We start from the raw sequence: 18,227 nt of genomic DNA, 5'->3' as shown, positions 1-18,227 counted from the left end.
CAGATACTTGATCACAGCTCTGGCTTTTTCCTTGTCCATTTTTTGGTTTCCCTCTCACCTACTGATTTTCAAGGGTGTCTCCTGCAAAGAAACATCATCAAACATTACAGCCATTGTGGATCATGGTATAAGGCTTTATAGTATACGGCTATACAGTTCACTTTTTGTAGTGCCCTTGTACATGGATGTTAAGTTGTGGGGAGGCCTGTTGTCGAAAATGAGCTGATGAAATTTTAACATCTTTTGTTTAAAAAGTCTGAATTTCCCAATCACAGGTATTTGTGACCACACCCACATACTTTAGTGTCACAATGTTTAGTCCAGCTGTCACAATAAAATGTGACATTAAATTGAAATAACATAGTTTACAGTGAACAAACAGTAAAAACCTTTCATCCCGGCATTGAACCTGGTGTTATGGTAAATAATTACTGAAAGGGCTATTTTATGAACAAAATGATGCATTTCATGAAAGACCAAGTCAATACAAATCATCTTGTGTATCCCCCTCATGTAGACAAATGACTTTTCACTCTGTCTTTCTTGTGGCTGTTGTATATAAATGGATGCAGAACAATCTGACACTGAGGGCTGCAGACCTCATTTCTATTGTCATGTCATTAACATCACTGTAGACAGTTTGAATGTGACCTCACAGACCAGCAGACACACTGAAAGAGACACAAGGAACCTGTCAAACCTCTCTGCCAGGAGTATTCTACTCTACAAATGTGTTGTGTGATTTTTGAAAGATCTCATGTTCATTTTCTTGTGTTTCTTTGTTTTTAGTTTGGCGTTTACAAAATTGTATATTGGAAACAGATTTCTTTCAAAAGTCAAGTAAAACTAAAATGCTTTCTAAACTTTCTATTGTATATGCCTTCATACTTTATTTAACATTTTGGATGTTTGGATCTGTGGGCTTTATTTTGCCGTCTCCAGTTTGATTGATTGATAGTGTGTGACTTTGACAATTTAACATTTTTAAAATAAGTTTACATGTTTTATAGAATGAATGCCACAGTGGGATCACATCAAATGAAGATGAAATGACAAAAGAAAAGGTTTAAAAAGAATTATTGTTTCCAGACATTACAGTGAAAGGAGCAGAAAGAGGAAGAATTCTTCAACAATGAGGAAATTTAGTGAAACAGAAATTAGCTAACTCAAAGAAAGACCTGCTGAAAAAAGTTCCTTGTGGTTTCCCTTGCTGCAGGGATGCAAATGAACTCATGACAAAAAAAACAATGAGAGCTATTGTGAAGTTCATGTCAGGATGACTCGAGTCCGACTCACGAAAAACACAGAATGATCCACTTTTCTAGACTTTCCCCACCATGTCAGATGAATTAATGCCACTTCTGTCACATCTGTTGCAAAGAAAATCCTAAACTTACATCAAACAAGATAAAGACAAAGAATCATTGTCCTCAGACGTCACCCCAAAAGCAGCAGAAAGAAAATGAGTTATGTAACAATCAGGTAACAGCCAACGCTGGATGTTCAGTGCAGATGTGAAAGAACATAAATTAAAGACACACTGAAAAAAACATTCTTGGCATTTTCCATGTTGAAGAAAACAAGACAATGCACATGTGAGAAGAAAGAAAGCTTTTGTAAAAGGCTTACATACAAAGATAGATACATTTAGGAGAAATAAAACATTAAAACAAACTGACACTATTAATGTTTGCTTTGATATGTTAATATGTGAAGATTTGAAATACAGATACAATAAGTGATCAAATCAAGAGGACAAGGTGCATCTTAATACAGTTTCTGAAGGAGTAACGCTGCATGTCAAGAAAACCGTCTAACATACAGGCACTTCTTAGGTTCATTATCTAGAAAATGTGTGTATTTAATTGTGATCCTTCCATCACAGGTTTGAAAATGAATGAACATGAAGTGAGTGTGTTCATCTTGACTTGTAGCATCACCTCTTCAGGAATTGTGTTAAATCTACACTGAAAATGCTCAAAGCTGATGAAGTTGATCCATTGAATTGATCGTCTATTTAAAGTCTCCACATGTAAATAAATGGAAACAAACATGAATAGAACATGTTTCCATTTTCATTTGGATTTCTCTAAAATGCATTGAACAGTGGACATTTTAAGCCTTCCTTCCTGGTCATGAATCCTTTTACGTAATTTTCTTTTCCTCTCACGTGTTCATTGCCTAATTTCATGTCATGACTTTATTTGCATCAGTTCAACAGGAAAATCCAAGAATATTTTTTATTGCGTCTTCCGTTCAAGTTACATCAAATCTGTTCTATCATGTTTCACTGTTACATACCTCTTTGTCTTTCTGATGCTTTTGTGGGGAAGTCTGAGGACAATGATGCTTTGTCATTCAATGGCTTTCATTCATTCATCATTGATTGATTAGACATTAAGAAACATCTACAAAAGTGAATCATTCTGTGTTTGCATCTCAGGTGTTTTCCACAAAGTGGATGCAAGTCATCCTCACATGAACTTTAAACAACCAAACAGTATCACAAAGAAAAAACGATCCATATTCAAAGATGAAATATGTAGTTTGATGTCCTCAGGTCATGAACCTTGTTACATAAGTTTTTGTTTCTTGTCACAGGTTCATTGTTTTTGTCCTCGTCATGAATTTATCTGCATCACTTCAACATAGAGATCCAACAATGTGTCATTTATGTTACCTCATATCTGCACTGTGCATCAGATGTTGAATGTTTTCTCATTGTTACATAACTGGTTGTCATTCTGCTGCTGTTGGGGTGATGTCTGAAGACAACTTTTTCATTTGTCGGAAAGTTTGTGTTTTAGTTTGCAGATGATGTGAGAGAAGATGTGACATTCACTCATTCAATAGACACCTGAAAATGGAGATACATCAAGAAAAGTTATTATTTTCTTGTTTGTATCTTAGGTGTTTTCTACAAATTGTGAATTAATGATCATGCTCATCATGATGGAGATTTTGTAGATTTGGTTTCAGAACGTAAACTGTGTAAGTCAAGACTTTACAACAGTCTGTTCCATAAGGACCACAAAGCAGAGCTGAGTGTTCATCTGGAGATTCACAGTTTGCAGACTGAAATCTCATTTATATTTCACAGTTTTCGTTTGTTTCTTTGTTGGAAATTGTTGATTAACTGACTTCAGAGATTGTTGGAGATGTTAACTTATGATGGATATTAAACACAGTCTATGGAGAGGAAAACACAGAAGTGTCTGCATATCAGGGATTTTCTTTTTCTTTTTCATCTCTACTTGAATTCTTCACATGTGAATAAATGGAAGCGAAGATTAATAAAGTGTCAGTTCATTTCTGTTTCTGTTTTATTATTTCTCTAAAATGTATTGACCAGTTCTTGCCATGTCAATTCTTTCTTCCTGGTCATGAATCCTTTGACATCATTTTCTTTTCTTCTCATGTGTTCATTGTCTAATTTCCTGTCATGACTTCATTTGCATCATTTTCACAAGAAAAAAGTCAAGAATGTTTTTTCAATGTGTCTTTAGTTGATCTCTATCTATTTTTGCTCCACTGGAGACAAATTTGCACATTTCCACATTTCACATCGTCTGCCATGTCAAAAGCGAAGTAAAACACAAACTATCTAACAAACAACAAAGGATCATTGTCCTCAGACATCATCCCAACAGCAGCAGAAACACAAAGAGTTATGTAACAATGAGGAAATGTGCAAATTTGTCTCCAGTGGAGCAAAAATAGATAGAGATCAACTAAAGACACATTGAAAAAACATTCTTGACTTTTTTCTTGTGAAAATGGTGCAAATGAAGTCATGACAGGAAATTAGACAATGAACACATGAGAAGAAAAGAAAATGATGTCAAAGGATTCATGACCAGGAAGAAAGAATTGACATGGCAAGAACTGGTCAATACATTTTAGAGAAATAATAAAACAGAAACAGAAATGAACTGACACTTTATTAATCTTCGCTTCCATTTATTCACATGTGAAGAATTCAAGTAGAGATGAAAAAGAAAAAGAAAATCCCTGATATGCAGACACTTCTGTGTTTTCCTCTCCATAGACTGTGTTTAATATCCATCATAAGTTAACATCTCCAACAATCTCTGAAGTCAGTTAATCAACAATTTCCAACAAAGAAACAAACGAAAACTGTGAAATATAAATGAGATTTCAGTCTGCAAACTGTGAATCTCCAGATGAACACTCAGCTCTGCTTTGTGGTCCTTATGGAACAGACTGTTGTAAAGTCTTGACTTACACAGTTTACGTTCTGAAACCAAATCTACAAAATCTCCATCATGATGAGCATGATCATTAATTCACAATTTGTAGAAAACACCTAAGATACAAACAAGAAAATAATAACTTTTCTTGATGTATCTCCATTTTCAGGTGTCTATTGAATGAGTGAATGTCACATCTTCTCTCACATCATCTGCAAACTAAAACACAAACTTTCCGACAAATGAAAAAGTTGTCTTCAGACATCACCCCAACAGCAGCAGAATGACAACCAGTTATGTAACAATGAGAAAACATTCAACATCTGATGCACAGTGCAGATATGAGGTAACATAAATGACACATTGTTGGATCTCTATGTTGAAGTGATGCAGATAAATTCATGACGAGGACAAAAACAATGAACCTGTGACAAGAAACAAAAACTTATGTAACAAGGTTCATGACCTGAGGACATCAAACTACATATTTCATCTTTGAATATGGATCGTTTTTTCTTTGTGATACTGTTTGGTTGTTTAAAGTTCATGTGAGGATGACTTGCATCCACTTTGTGGAAAACACCTGAGATGCAAACACAGAATGATTCACTTTTGTAGATGTTTCTTAATGTCTAATCAATCAATGATGAATGAATGAAAGCCATTGAATGACAAAGCATCATTGTCCTCAGACTTCCCCACAAAAGCATCAGAAAGACAAAGAGGTATGTAACAGTGAAACATGATAGAACAGATTTGATGTAACTTGAACGGAAGACGCAATAAAAAATATTCTTGGATTTTCCTGTTGAACTGATGCAAATAAAGTCATGACATGAAATTAGGCAATGAACACGTGAGAGGAAAAGAAAATTACGTAAAAGGATTCATGACCAGGAAGGAAGGCTTAAAATGTCCACTGTTCAATGCATTTTAGAGAAATCCAAATGAAAATGGAAACATGTTCTATTCATGTTTGTTTCCATTTATTTACATGTGGAGACTTTAAATAGACGATCAATTCAATGGATCAACTTCATCAGCTTTGAGCATTTTCAGTGTAGATTTAACACAATTCCTGAAGAGGTGATGCTACAAGTCAAGATGAACACACTCACTTCATGTTCATTCATTTTCAAACCTGTGATGGAAGGATCACAATTAAATACACACATTTTCTAGATAATGAACCTAAGAAGTGCCTGTATGTTAGACGGTTTTCTTGACATGCAGCGTTACTCCTTCAGAAACTGTATTAAGATGCACCTTGTCCTCTTGATTTGATCACTTATTGTATCTGTATTTCAAATCTTCACATATTAACATATCAAAGCAAACATTAATAGTGTCAGTTTGTTTTAATGTTTTATTTCTCCTAAATGTATCTATCTTTGTATGTAAGCCTTTTACAAAAGCTTTCTTTCTTCTCACATGTGCATTGTCTTGTTTTCTTCAACATGGAAAATGCCAAGAATGTTTTTTTCAGTGTGTCTTTAATTTATGTTCTTTCACATCTGCACTGAACATCCAGCGTTGGCTGTTACCTGATTGTTACATAACTCATTTTCTTTCTGCTGCTTTTGGGGTGACGTCTGAGGACAATGATTCTTTGTCTTTATCTTGTTTGATGTAAGTTTAGGATTTTCTTTGCAACAGATGTGACAGAAGTGGCATTAATTCATCTGACATGGTGGGGAAAGTCTAGAAAAGTGGATCATTCTGTGTTTTTCGTGAGTCGGACTCGAGTCATCCTGACATGAACTTCACAATAGCTCTCATTGTTTTTTTTGTCATGAGTTCATTTGCATCCCTGCAGCAAGGGAAACCACAAGGAACTTTTTTCAGCAGGTCTTTCTTTGAGTTAGCTAATTTCTGTTTCACTAAATTTCCTCATTGTTGAAGAATTCTTCCTCTTTCTGCTCCTTTCACTGTAATGTCTGGAAACAATAATTCTTTTTAAACCTTTTCTTTTGTCATTTCATCTTCATTTGATGTGATCCCACTGTGGCATTCATTCTATAAAACATGTAAACTTATTTTAAAAATGTTAAATTGTCAAAGTCACACACTATCAATCAATCAAACTGGAGACGGCAAAATAAAGCCCACAGATCCAAACATCCAAAATGTTAAATAAAGTATGAAGGCATATACAATAGAAAGTTTAGAAAGCATTTTAGTTTTACTTGACTTTTGAAAGAAATCTGTTTCCAATATGCAATTTTGTAAACGCCAAACTAAAAACAAAGAAACACAAGAAAATGAACATGAGATCTTTCAAAAATCACACAACACATTTGTAGAGTAGAATACTCCTGGCAGAGAGGTTTGACAGGTTCCTTGTGTCTCTTTCAGTGTGTCTGCTGGTCTGTGAGGTCACATTCAAACTGTCTACAGTGATGTTAATGACATGACAATAGAAATGAGGTCTGCAGCCCTCAGTGTCAGATTGTTCTGCATCCATTTATATACAACAGCCACAAGAAAGACAGAGTGAAAAGTCATTTGTCTACATGAGGGGGATACACAAGATGATTTGTATTGACTTGGTCTTTCATGAAATGCATCATTTTGTTCATAAAATAGCCCTTTCAGTAATTATTTACCATAACACCAGGTTCAATGCTGGGATGAAAGGTTTTACTGTTTGTTCACTGTAAACTATGTTATTTCAATTTAATGTCACATTTTATTGTGACAGCTGGACTAAACATTGTGACACTAAAGTATGTGGGTGTGGTCACAAATACCTGTGATTGGGAAATTCAGACTTTTTAAACAAAAGATGTTAAAATTTCATCAGCTCATTTTCGACAACAGGCCTCCCCACAACTTAACATCCATGTACAAGGGCACTACAAAAAGTGAACTGTATAGCCGTATACTATAAAGCCTTATACCATGATCCACAACGGCTGTAATGTTTGATGTTGTTTCTTTGCAGGAGACACCCTTTAAAATCAGTAGGTGAGAGGGAAACCAAAAAATGGACAAGGAAAAAGCCAGAGCTGTGATCAAGTATCTGCATAAAAACAGAATGACCACCCAGGAAATCTGCAGAGACATCATCAACACACCTGGTAAAGGCCTGACCTCACTATTGAACCAGACAGAAGAAGGTTGCTGGTTTCAAGTGCGGCAGGGGGAACACTGAAGACAACCCACAGTCAGGGTGGCAAAAATCAGCAACCACAGATGATCAAGTGGAGGACATTCACCGCATGGTCGTGAATGATACATATGTGACTGTCCAACACAATGCAGAAACCACAGACATCAGCGTCCAGTTCTGGCTTCTTTCTTGTTCATTTTTTGGTTCCTCTCCCACCTGCTCATTTTTAAAGGCTGTCATCTGCAGTAAAATGATTACAAACATTTGAGTTTTTGTGGACAGTGATACAAGCCCCAAAGTGGGAGTTACTTAGACATACCCTGATAAAATATGATATAGACATTTACAGTAGCAACCTAAAACTCCTGCCCAGTATGCAGAACGTGATGGGTCACACAATAATGTGAAAATCATTAAGATGCATGATTTCACATCCAGGGTTTAACATCAGTGATTCAGAGTGAATCCCTCTAAGAAGACTGGTGGAAGACGTGGTTGTTGGTTGACTCTTGGCGTAGCTCGAACTCGTGTTTGAAAGCCGAGTTGCCATGTAGGCATACACTTGAAAACTGGATCTCACCTGAAAGCGAACAAGACCAGACATCGAAAAGCTGCAAATCGGACAGTTTATAGCAGCTTTCTGTCTGGAAGGCACCAACTGATGTGGATATTTCATCCAAGACTTAAAGAAGATACAACAACAACAACTTACAGAAGTTGTGGAAAACAGGTCTGTAGAGGACAACACCAGATCACATCACATTCTACAACATCAAGATTCCCCAGGAAACTTTCTGAGGGCGTTGTTTGTGGCCTTCAGTTCAGTTGTCCCTGAAACCTTCCTCACATAGTTCACCAAACTCCCCTCTACCTGTCAGCGGATCAAAACTCTCTGACAGACAGGCCGTAGCTTATGAGGCTGGGGAGAACCACATCCTCCACCTGGACAGTGTGCTCTGAGGCTCCCCAGAGATGCTGGCTGTCCACTCTGCTGTTTTTCCTCTGCACCAATGACTGCATCTCAACAGTTTCTGTCAAACTGCTGAAGTTCTGTCTTCCTAATGACAGCAACACGTTGGCAAGCAAACAAGAGACTTGAGACAAGAGACAACAAGCTGCAGCTCAACACTGAGACACCAGAAAAGATGGCAGTGGACTCATGTGAAGTATGACAGTACTGCTCCCACTTCACCCTCCACAGCAGCAGTATATGAACAAGCTCAGTCAAGTCACCTCACTGCTCTCTCATTGTCACATTTTTGAATGTTGGCTACATATCACGTCAGTAAAGATAGAACAAGTGTGTTAATTGTTGACATCTGTAGTGTAGAGGAGAAGCTATGCATTAACTCTTTTTATCCATTGAAAATCTCAGGTAGGTTCAAATTACTGTGTGTGTAATTATGGATACCACAGTGTTTTCTGTGTCCCATGTGGTGTTTATGCCATATGTGCTGTCTTGCGGTTTGTACATCTTTAAACATTCAACACAGGAATAATTTTAATGGTTTAAATGTATTGTTTTCCTGCTGGTAAAAATACAACTTATAACTGTTCTATCAACACCTGAGTTAGCGCTGAGATATTTTTTAAATGATTATAACATAATTTGAAGAATTTACAGTGGTATTGCAAAAGGTTTACTCTTCAGTGAATTTTTTCATCAGAATGCCATTTTAAATATTATTTATTTACACACAAATGCAGAAAAAGAATTCACATTAGGTTTAATTACCAATAGCAACAGGTTATACATGTTCTCTAAAACCTGCTTTATCAATTTTATTGCATCTTGAATTGGTTGTTGACAAATAATACAAGTTAAACAAAACTCAATTGAAGTTAATTTTTATTTCGATTTCTCAGATGTTTTGTGTTACATAGCATTTTCAAAAAATCATAATACATCGCCAACATTGCAATAATGTAATAATAGTAGTTTTATTTTACAGCAGCGTTTAATATCCACAGCAAAGACATGACCAGAAGAACAGCAGATTTCACTCTTTGGTTTATACATAGAAATGCAGAAGCTGAAGAAGCAGAATGTCTGGACAGCTCTAACGAGGAGCCCTTAGAAAGAATGAAGACATAATAATTAGGTCATCTTGCTTTTCACTCTGTCGAAGATCTCTCTGACTTTCACTGCAGGAACACAACCTTCCCTTACAATTGTGATGATCCCTGTGGAAAGAGGAAGAGTTTAGTGAGTGAGAATTTGTTTGTGCATAACCTTTTGAAAAAAGAGGAAAAAGCAAAATTTTGATTAATTGTTCAGATATTTACCTTCATCAATCTTCAGGCAGTTGACTACGGTGGAGGCAACAACTTCATTAGAGTCGCCATCACACAGAACTCCTTGGATCTTGTGTCCCAGTCGGCTGTGGAAAACAAATTGCAGTTCAGACACTGTAAAATATATTTGTATAGCAGCTTCAATGATTGAGATTAGTGCCTTACAAATGAAAATGAAATAAAAAAGACTGACACATTTCATTTTCAGCTACTTAAAACCACACTGGGTGCTCTGAGCACATAGACCACACACTTACTTGATGACCATGCTGTGGTGAGTGCTGTCTGCCTCTCCACTGGGATTGGCTGAAGTAATAGCAAGAGGTCCAGTCATATCACATAAGTGTCCGGTCACCGTGTGGTCAGGGACACGGATCATGATGCTGTCCTTGGTACCAACACGGTCATAAGCTGGTCCCACTCCTACAAAAGATGAAATAAAAGAGAGGGTGAGCACTAATAATTGATACTGAAAACAGCTGAAACTTGATTAAATCCAAACTGAACACATCACTGCTCTCTGAACTGTTTACCTAGTCTGAACAGCCAGTCTCCTTTGCTGACGATGCAGCTGATGCCTCCAGGATACACGTTCCTCATAAACTCCCACAGCAGAGGACTGAAAGGAGGATTGGCTGCCACCAGCTGCTCCACACTGGAGATGCAAATGCATATCGGCTTCTCTGCTGGTCTGTCCTGGAGCAGGTCATAGGAAAAAGGTTGATGAGTTTCAAGAGAAATCAAATGATCTGTGCCATATTTTGCATTAACTAACAGCACATTTTTCAGTCTTACTTTAATGTTGTAGATTTTCTCAATGGCCTGAGGGTTTTTGCAGGAGGCAGCCAGGGCATACACAGTGTCTGTGGGAATACCACAGACTCCTCCTTCCTCCAGGAGTCCAGCGATCTTCAACAGACCACTGGTGAGTCGTGAGTTTGCCACTGGACAGGGCGGCTCTGGAGATGTTTTCTGCTTCACCTTCTCCTAAAACAGAACACAGTGGATGAGACAAATTCATACAATGTACATAATAAATTACAGCAAATTCTAAATAAATTAGAGAAGAAGCGACAACTTAGTTCCTTCACTGTTCACCTTTATTAGTGGAGGGCCCATAGGTAGCAATCTCTGTGAGAAGATGCAGCTGAGCAGTGATGCCAGAGCTCCATAAATGCAAATGATTGAAACCAGCGCGAGCATGGCCACTTTAAAAAGATTTTGGCAATCAGTTAGAACATTTGACTACTATATTTTAGTATGTTTTAATTAAAGGCTTTTTCTCTATTGTAAAATGAGGTCTTATCTATACTTACTTTCTAGTTCATATGGCAGTCGCTGCAGGGTGGAAAGCAGGAAACAGACCAGAACAACTTCCATGACTGCTGTCAGAAACAGCAAAACCAGGTTCCTGTAGGCAGCTGACACAAAAAAGATTTTTTTTTTTTAAAAAAGAACAAAATCAATGAAATGGTTTCATTTAAAAATGTATGTGGCTAACCTTACCAATCAACATGAGTGAAGCATTAATGACCAGGAGAGCAATGGCTCCTGCTGTAAAACCATAAGCTGTCTCTGTGGAGAACTGAAGCAGGTCACCTGGAAAAGAAACATTTAGGATGAAAATCTTGTGTGACTCAGAAAGAAAAAATGTGAGTCTGTTCATATGTTTGTACTGACGTACCTGCAAACCTAAACCAGGTCCAAGCTGCCCAAATTCCCACATAGATGGACGAGATGACCGACCCAAACCGGCCACCTCCGGTGACTTGCAATCTGCTGACGTAGGCCTGGATTATCGCTCCAGAGATGAGGACCCAAGGGACACTCAGATGAAGGAGGGCAGGATTCATACTGGACACATTTGAATGAAGAGCTGACAGAGAGGCCACCCCATTTGAAAGGTAGAACAAAGCATCAGAAGCCTCGTCGGTTTGAGGCATCACCTCCTGGTCTCCCTGTTTAGATCTTCTGCACTTCAGAGCCTTCTTCAGCTGCTCTGTGGAGATGGGCTGTGGTCCAACAGGGATGAGAGACTTTTCTGCGATGGTGTTGATGAGACGGGAGAAGGTGCCATAGATGGAGGCTGCAGTAAACAAGGAGGAAGCTACACCAAAGAAGATGTAGTAACCCTGGAGAGGGATCTGGGGGACTGTTGCCACTGTGAGCAAGACAAAGAGCATGTTGTGAATCAGTTCCAGGACGTCCATGTTCAGGCTTCCCACGCACAGCACCAAACCTGCCACCACAAAGAACCAGTTTCCCACCATTGCTTCCCTCCCAGAGGCAACTTCACTGTCCTCCACGATCAGAGCAGACGCCACAAACTCGTCCCAAGCCTTGATCAGCCAATACGTAGCATGAAAGCCAAACTTTGTCGTGTGGTAGCAATCTTGGCGCAGATGGGCATAGTAACTGGAGAACAGCTGGGCAACTGAGACGATTGAGACCCAGGCAACTCCTACACCAAATGATTTCATGTACCCAAAGCTGTAGAAAGCAAAAATGAACGGCGCAACAGAGTCACAGAAGAAACCCAAGGCCATGGGCTCAGCGTATTTTGTGTTCTTCTTCTTCTCTTGGCCGATGCTCTTGGTACTTGCTGAGTTGGCGGCCCCCAACAAGAGAACGTTAAAGAGGGGCGTCCCAAAGCCTTTGAGGACAAGACGTTGTGTCAGACCTTTGACGAGCAGTGCTGCTGAACCATAGATGGCAAAGATCAAAATGAGCAGCTCCAGAACTCCAGCGACCACCAGAGCCCAGGAGCCTGATACGAGAACCACTGCTTCAAAGATTAAAGTGGCTGTGATGGCCCCAAAAACAAAAGGCATGATGTAGTTGACTGTGGCAGAGCAAAATGCCAGCAGAAAGGACAGAAGGATGTACGGGACCAGACCAGCAATTGCTGACTCTCTGATGGACAGGCATAAAGGACAAAGTGGGGTCTCTGTGGAAGCGTTCAGAAACATGTTGCTGGTCATGTTCGTGGGCAGAGATGAATTGTTCAAAACAGATGCTGTTGTCAGAGTGTGAGGTAATACGCCAAAGTAGATTCGAGTTGCACCATAACTACCCCAAAGAGCAGCATAGCCAATAAAAGCAGTACCACTCAAGTGATCGTACTTTCGAAAGGAAAGAAGTCCGGCCACCAGTTGGCAGATGCCACCAATCAGGATGAGATGAACACCTGGGAAGAAAAAGACAGAATTAAAGTTCTTTAGCCTCTCCTATATTACTTCTTGTTCTATTATTTTAGCAGAGTTTCTAAAAGTTTTACCTGCAAGTATGTTCTCCACTCCTACTGGTGCATTGCCAGTGCGAGCTGTATTGAAGTTCTGCAGAAGTACCAGGAATGCACTGATCCCATTAGACAACATGCCTAAAACTCCTGGTTCCCCATAGAAACTGGCAGGAAATCCATCTGATGTTGCCATGATGTCTTTATTGTCAAACTGAATTCTGATCAAACACCTGGCAGAGAATATATAAATGACAGAGAATTTCTATGAATTAACATCTTTTGTCAGTCTTTGAAAGTGTCAGAGGCGTTCCAAATGTAAAAAGCAATATCAGTCAAATGACTGACTGTGGTGGGTTTGTGGCTAGCTAAATATTTTTGAAAAAGTTCATTAAAATCAAAAATAGCATTTTATATTTAATTCACAGGATCTCTAGTTGATGCTGCTACTCTACACATGAACAGAAATATACAAACTAAGAACAAACAAAATGTAGTGCCTAATTCTCCTATTTTCTCCTTTGGAGCAGCTGTAATGGTGAACTTTCCCCATTGTGGGATCAATAAAGTTTATCTTTAAGTTAAATGTTATTTCAGGAAAAAAAACTCAGTCCAAAATTGAAATTTCTCTTTGACATCTGTATACTCGTTTTGTTCAAGAAACTACAGGATCCAAGTTTTTTCATAAGCCTCCCACAGCTTAAGAGTCTCTGACACTGCCTAGGCATTAATGGGATGTGGCCGTTGCAAAAGACACAGAGAGGAAATTGTATTCAACTTGAAAATAGCAACAAACATTTAATTTCTAACACACAAATATCCGACTCAAAGCAAACACAGCAGTTACTATCATACAGTTTATACATTTTATATTGATATTTTATGTATTTATGGCTATCTCGGCTTAAATGAACAACTTTAAGTCATAATAATCTTGATCCACCAATTTCTTAAAGATATGTACTGCTTTTGAAAGCATTTTGGGCTTTTTGCTTGAAAATATGTATGCAAACAAAACTATGATAATATATTAAGCATTCGGTTGTTATTGTGCAAGAAAGTAGTGAGATGTGGAAATAGAGTCTTACTTGGTCAAGATGCTTCAAAGATGAAGTGTTGAACTGCTCTGAAGCAGGGATCCAGGTTTGTCGTGCATAAGAGTTATCAGTTTGTAGGAGGAGTTTATTTTTAAAATCCTTTCCTAACCTACAGTCTTTACTGTAAGTAATTCTGCAACTGCCTCCCACCTTAATAACCAAATAGTCCAGCCCCTTGTCTTCCTCCAACATCCGCCATGCTTCCATGAAGAGGAGGATGCTAATCACACCAGGTATGATTATGATGAAAATTCTTTCCGTGATATTCCTCATCAGTACTTCCTCATTCTTTGAAGGCGAGCATTGTTAGCCAATGCCAGGTCTTGAACGATATAAGGTAGGCATCCTCCCAGTTCACAAACAGCATCACTCTTCACTGCACAACTACTGCATCAGGACAGACAAGGGAGAAACACTGAAGAGATTTTATAGAAAGAAGAAAAAGAGCAACGCGACAAAAACACAACAGTGAAGCCATGATGTCCAAGATACAGGTAAAGATTCTGAATCCTTTTTAAAATCTTTCAAAATTTTAGAATCACAGTTACATGTTCCCCTTTATTAGACTATGATGAATTGTACGTGTGTTTTTTTGCTCGGACAATCTGTGTCATGTTGTAACAAAAGTTGACTTTATTACATTTGGTCAAAGATATAATTCAATATTTTGCTATTAATAAGAGAAAGAAAGAAAAAGGATTTTCAAGAACTTTTTGAAAAGTTGAAGAGATTTCATATACTGTGCCACACCTGTTACAGCTCTCTGTGAACAGTGTGTACAGTGATGCCAATGTTCAATAAGATTAACTTCATCTGTGTCTGACAAACATACCTATAAATCACATGATCAGACTGAATTAATGATAATGGTGTTGTGTTCAACTTTCTATCCTTGTGTTCCACAGAAAACTATTGGAGCGATGTGGGCTGTCAGTGGAATGCATAAGTCTGCAGTGAAAGGTAAACTATCCTCTGGTACTTGTAGGTGACTAGTCATTCTTAATCTTAACATTAATAGTCTTGCAAATAGTACTGAATTAGCTTTTTTCCACACTGACTGTGAGGAGTGATGCCCTTGTCTTTTACAATTAGGTGCAAAAACAAAACAGCACACAATGACTTTACTTTAAGCTGTGCTACCATAAATTGAAACTATGCTTGTATTATAAGCCTTCTTTCCTTCTTTTCTCATTCATTTCTCTACACATGTCTCCATTTTCTCCACAGTCTTGCCTCATCCAGCCCTTGAAGACACAGTCACAGCCAGTTTTGGGAAGTTCATCAGTGAAATTAAGCCCCAGCACTTGTCTGCTGTGGTGCTCCAGCGCAGTAAAAGGATGGTGTTGGACAGCATCGGAGTTGGTCTGATTGGAAGCACAACAGACGTGTTTGAACTGGCCCTACAGCACTGCCAGGTCAGACAAAATGAAAGAAATAGCTGATATTTCTCCACTTAAAATTTCTTGACTGACACGTAGCTCAAATATATTGATCTAGCTTTAAGAATGATTAAGTAATTCAATTCAGTTTGACTGGGTGCATGTTTACTTATACTGCCAGTCACAAGTTTGGACACATGGTTTTTATTTAATTTTTTGTATATTGTAGATTAACACTGATGACATCAAAACTATAAAAGCATACATATGGAATTAAGTTGTAAACAACAAGGTGTAAATTTTCAGAATTACTCTACAATGTGGAAAATAATACAAATCAATAAAAAGCATTGAATGAGAAGGTGTGTTCATCCAAGTTAATGTCATGTCTGCTCAAGCGAGGGAAAAAATGACTCTGTGTATGTGTGCAGAATCTGTAATTCACATTTTGTACCACACTGATCATATAACAGCTACCTGTCTTTGTCTTTTCCCACCAGCACATGTATGCTCCTGATGACATCAGCTCTGTGTACGGACGCACAGGCACCAGACTGTCCCCAACACTGGCAGCTTTTGTCAACGGAGTGGCGGTAAGTGTGAATAAGTGGAACAGATGTGTCACCGTAGTCCATTTTAAAGCGTCTCTAGTTCTGCTGTTGCCATATGAAATAGTTTACAGCTTCTAATTCTTAGGTGCACCCATTCTAGCAGTTCCAAAGTTGAAGCTTAAATCTAAACATGACTTTGGAAAAAGCTACCTGAGAAGAAAAAGCTCACCGAATTAGCAGTTTCTTTTAAGTCACCTTATAAAAATGTTATAGAGCTGCTTTTCAGTGATGTTATCTTGTTTGTTGATCTTTTTTTTCTTATATTTGGATTTATTTATACTGACACCCCGTATTTTAAATTCGTCGTCTCTTTTATACTTGGCTTATGTTATTTTGTAAACTCAGTTTTAAAAGCTGCTACATAAATCATGTTTTTACAGTTGTTATTGTCATTATTAGATTGCTATAAAGTTGTCCTCTTGTTGCAGACTCACTCCATGGACTTTGATGATACGTGGCACCCTGCCACTCATCCCTCAGGAGCCGTCCTTCCTGCTGTGCTGGCTCTCAGTGACATGATGCCACCTAACAATAAGCCCAGTGGTCTGGACTTCTTGCTGGCATTCAACGTCGGCATTGAGATTCAGGGTCGACTAATGAGGTTCTCTAATGAGGCCCACAACATTCCCAAGAGGTGAGAGGCTCAGATTCAAATGAGACATAGTCTAATAGTCCAAGCTTTATTCAAATCACAGCATTGCAGCAAGATTTCTAGGTGCTGTTTGCTTTTCATTTACTGTTACTGTACTCAACCAGTTCCTCATTAAAGATTTCCTGTCTATTTTACATGGAGGACAACCATTCCCAAGATATTTGTAAGTGATCATGTCAGTCTCTGTACCGATCTATGGGGGTACCAGTGCAGTGTCATGTACAGTGTTTTTATAGGTGTTTTTACTGTGAAAGAGAGGAAGCTGCACAGAGTCACACGTTATACTTAAAGAAAAAACACTTTAAAAACTGCCAGCTCTAGCACCCAAGTCACAAAATTACTCTTGACCATAGTCTGTTTGTGTCTTTTTTCTGATCTCCAGGTTTCACCCTCCCAGTGTGGTCGGGACTATGGGCAGTGCAGCCGCCTGTGCTCGCCTCTTGTCTCTGGATCCCTCCCGGAGCAGTCATGCCTTAGCTATAGCTGCTTCTCTTGCTGGAGCTCCGATGGCTAATGCTGCCACTCAGTCTAAACCTCTGCACATCGGCAATGCTTCACGTTTGGGACTGGAAGCTGCCCTGCTGGCCTCCCGAGGCCTCGAGGCGAGTCCTCTGGTCCTGGATGCTGTTGCAGGGGTGGCCGGCTTCAACGCCTTTTACGAAGACTATGTGCCACAGCCTTTAGAGTCACCCAGTGATGATGGCCACATGTTTCTGCTCGAGGAGCAGGACATGGGCTTCAAGCGCTTCCCCGCCCATCTGGGGATGCACTGGGTGGCCGATGCTGCAGCCTCGATCCATAAGGTTCTTGTGGGAGTCGGTCCCGGCTCCATGTCCACAGCTCAAGTGCAGGACATCCTGCTCCGAGTCCCCCAGTCCAAATACATCAACAGGCCTTTCCCAGAGTCTGAGCACGAGGCACGCCACTCCTTCCAGTTCAACGCCTGCAGCGCTCTCCTGGACGGCGAGGTGACCGTGCAGTCCTTCACCCCTGCTGCCATTAGCCGCCCCGACCTGCTCTCTCTGCTGAGTCGTGTTCGAGTGGAGCATCCCCATGACAACCCCGCCAATTTCAACCGCATGTATGGTGAAGTCCAGGTCACACTTGTCGGGGGAGACATACTGAAGGGACGCTGCGACACCTTCTATGGCCACTGGCGAAACCCTCTGACCAACGAGAGTCTGAGGAAGAAGTTCAGGAACAACGCAGAGGTGGTGCTTCCCTCAGAGAAGGTGGAGATGCTGATTGATGTGGTGGAGGAGCTGGACAGACTCGGGGACTGCAGGGCCCTGCTGTCACAGCTGCAGTGAACATTTGCACACACACATAACAGCCACAAAAAACAAATACATTGTACATAATAAGAAAATTTGAAAATGATCCTCAAATTACAGGCAATACAACATATTTGCTTGATGAGATACAGTAATTTAAATTAATAATCACATATAATGATATCCCAAAAGAGGACTGGAAAATAAGTCAAAGTAAGTTGTATGTACTGTGTATACATAGCTATATTATGGACTGGGTTCTGACTGGTGCTCCAAAAGATAGATTGTGTCTGTCTGAAATATTTTGCGATGGATTTACTTCAGATGTTAGTCTCTGTCCTGCTGTATCACCCAACTT

General features: G+C 39.2%; 1 protein-coding gene across 1 annotated transcript; it reads left to right on the top strand.

Moving 5' to 3' along the window:
• The first annotated feature begins 14,645 nt into the window (after positions 1-14,645).
• LOC110961125 (cis-aconitate decarboxylase-like) lies at positions 14,646-17,908 on the top strand. The gene is made up of 5 exons (XM_051954600.1): positions 14,646-14,913; positions 15,181-15,368; positions 15,833-15,925; positions 16,372-16,577; positions 16,978-17,908. Exons 1-5 carry the CDS (start codon positions 14,814-14,816, stop codon positions 17,903-17,905), a joined length of 1,515 nt encoding a protein of 504 aa, XP_051810560.1. The 5' UTR covers positions 14,646-14,813; the 3' UTR covers positions 17,906-17,908.
• The last annotated feature ends 319 nt before the right edge of the window (positions 17,909-18,227 follow it).

The sequence above is a fragment of the Acanthochromis polyacanthus genome, chromosome 10, assembly GCF_021347895.1.
Source record: "Acanthochromis polyacanthus isolate Apoly-LR-REF ecotype Palm Island chromosome 10, KAUST_Apoly_ChrSc, whole genome shotgun sequence".
NCBI lineage: Eukaryota > Metazoa > Chordata > Actinopteri > Pomacentridae > Acanthochromis > Acanthochromis polyacanthus.
This window is presented reverse-complemented; position numbering and strand designations above follow the sequence as displayed.

Bases quoted from the DNA above. Each gene is read 5' to 3' on its own strand.
- LOC110961125 (XM_051954600.1), top strand. From the start codon at position 14,814: ATGATAATGGTGTTGTGTTCAACTTTCTATCCTTGTGTTCCACAGAAA. The intron at 15,369-15,832 runs GTCAGACAAAAT...TTTTCCCACCAG, and splicing joins TGGCCCTACAGCACTGCCAG to CACATGTATGCTCCTGATGA. The intron at 15,926-16,371 runs GTAAGTGTGAAT...CTCTTGTTGCAG, and splicing joins CTTTTGTCAACGGAGTGGCG to ACTCACTCCATGGACTTTGA.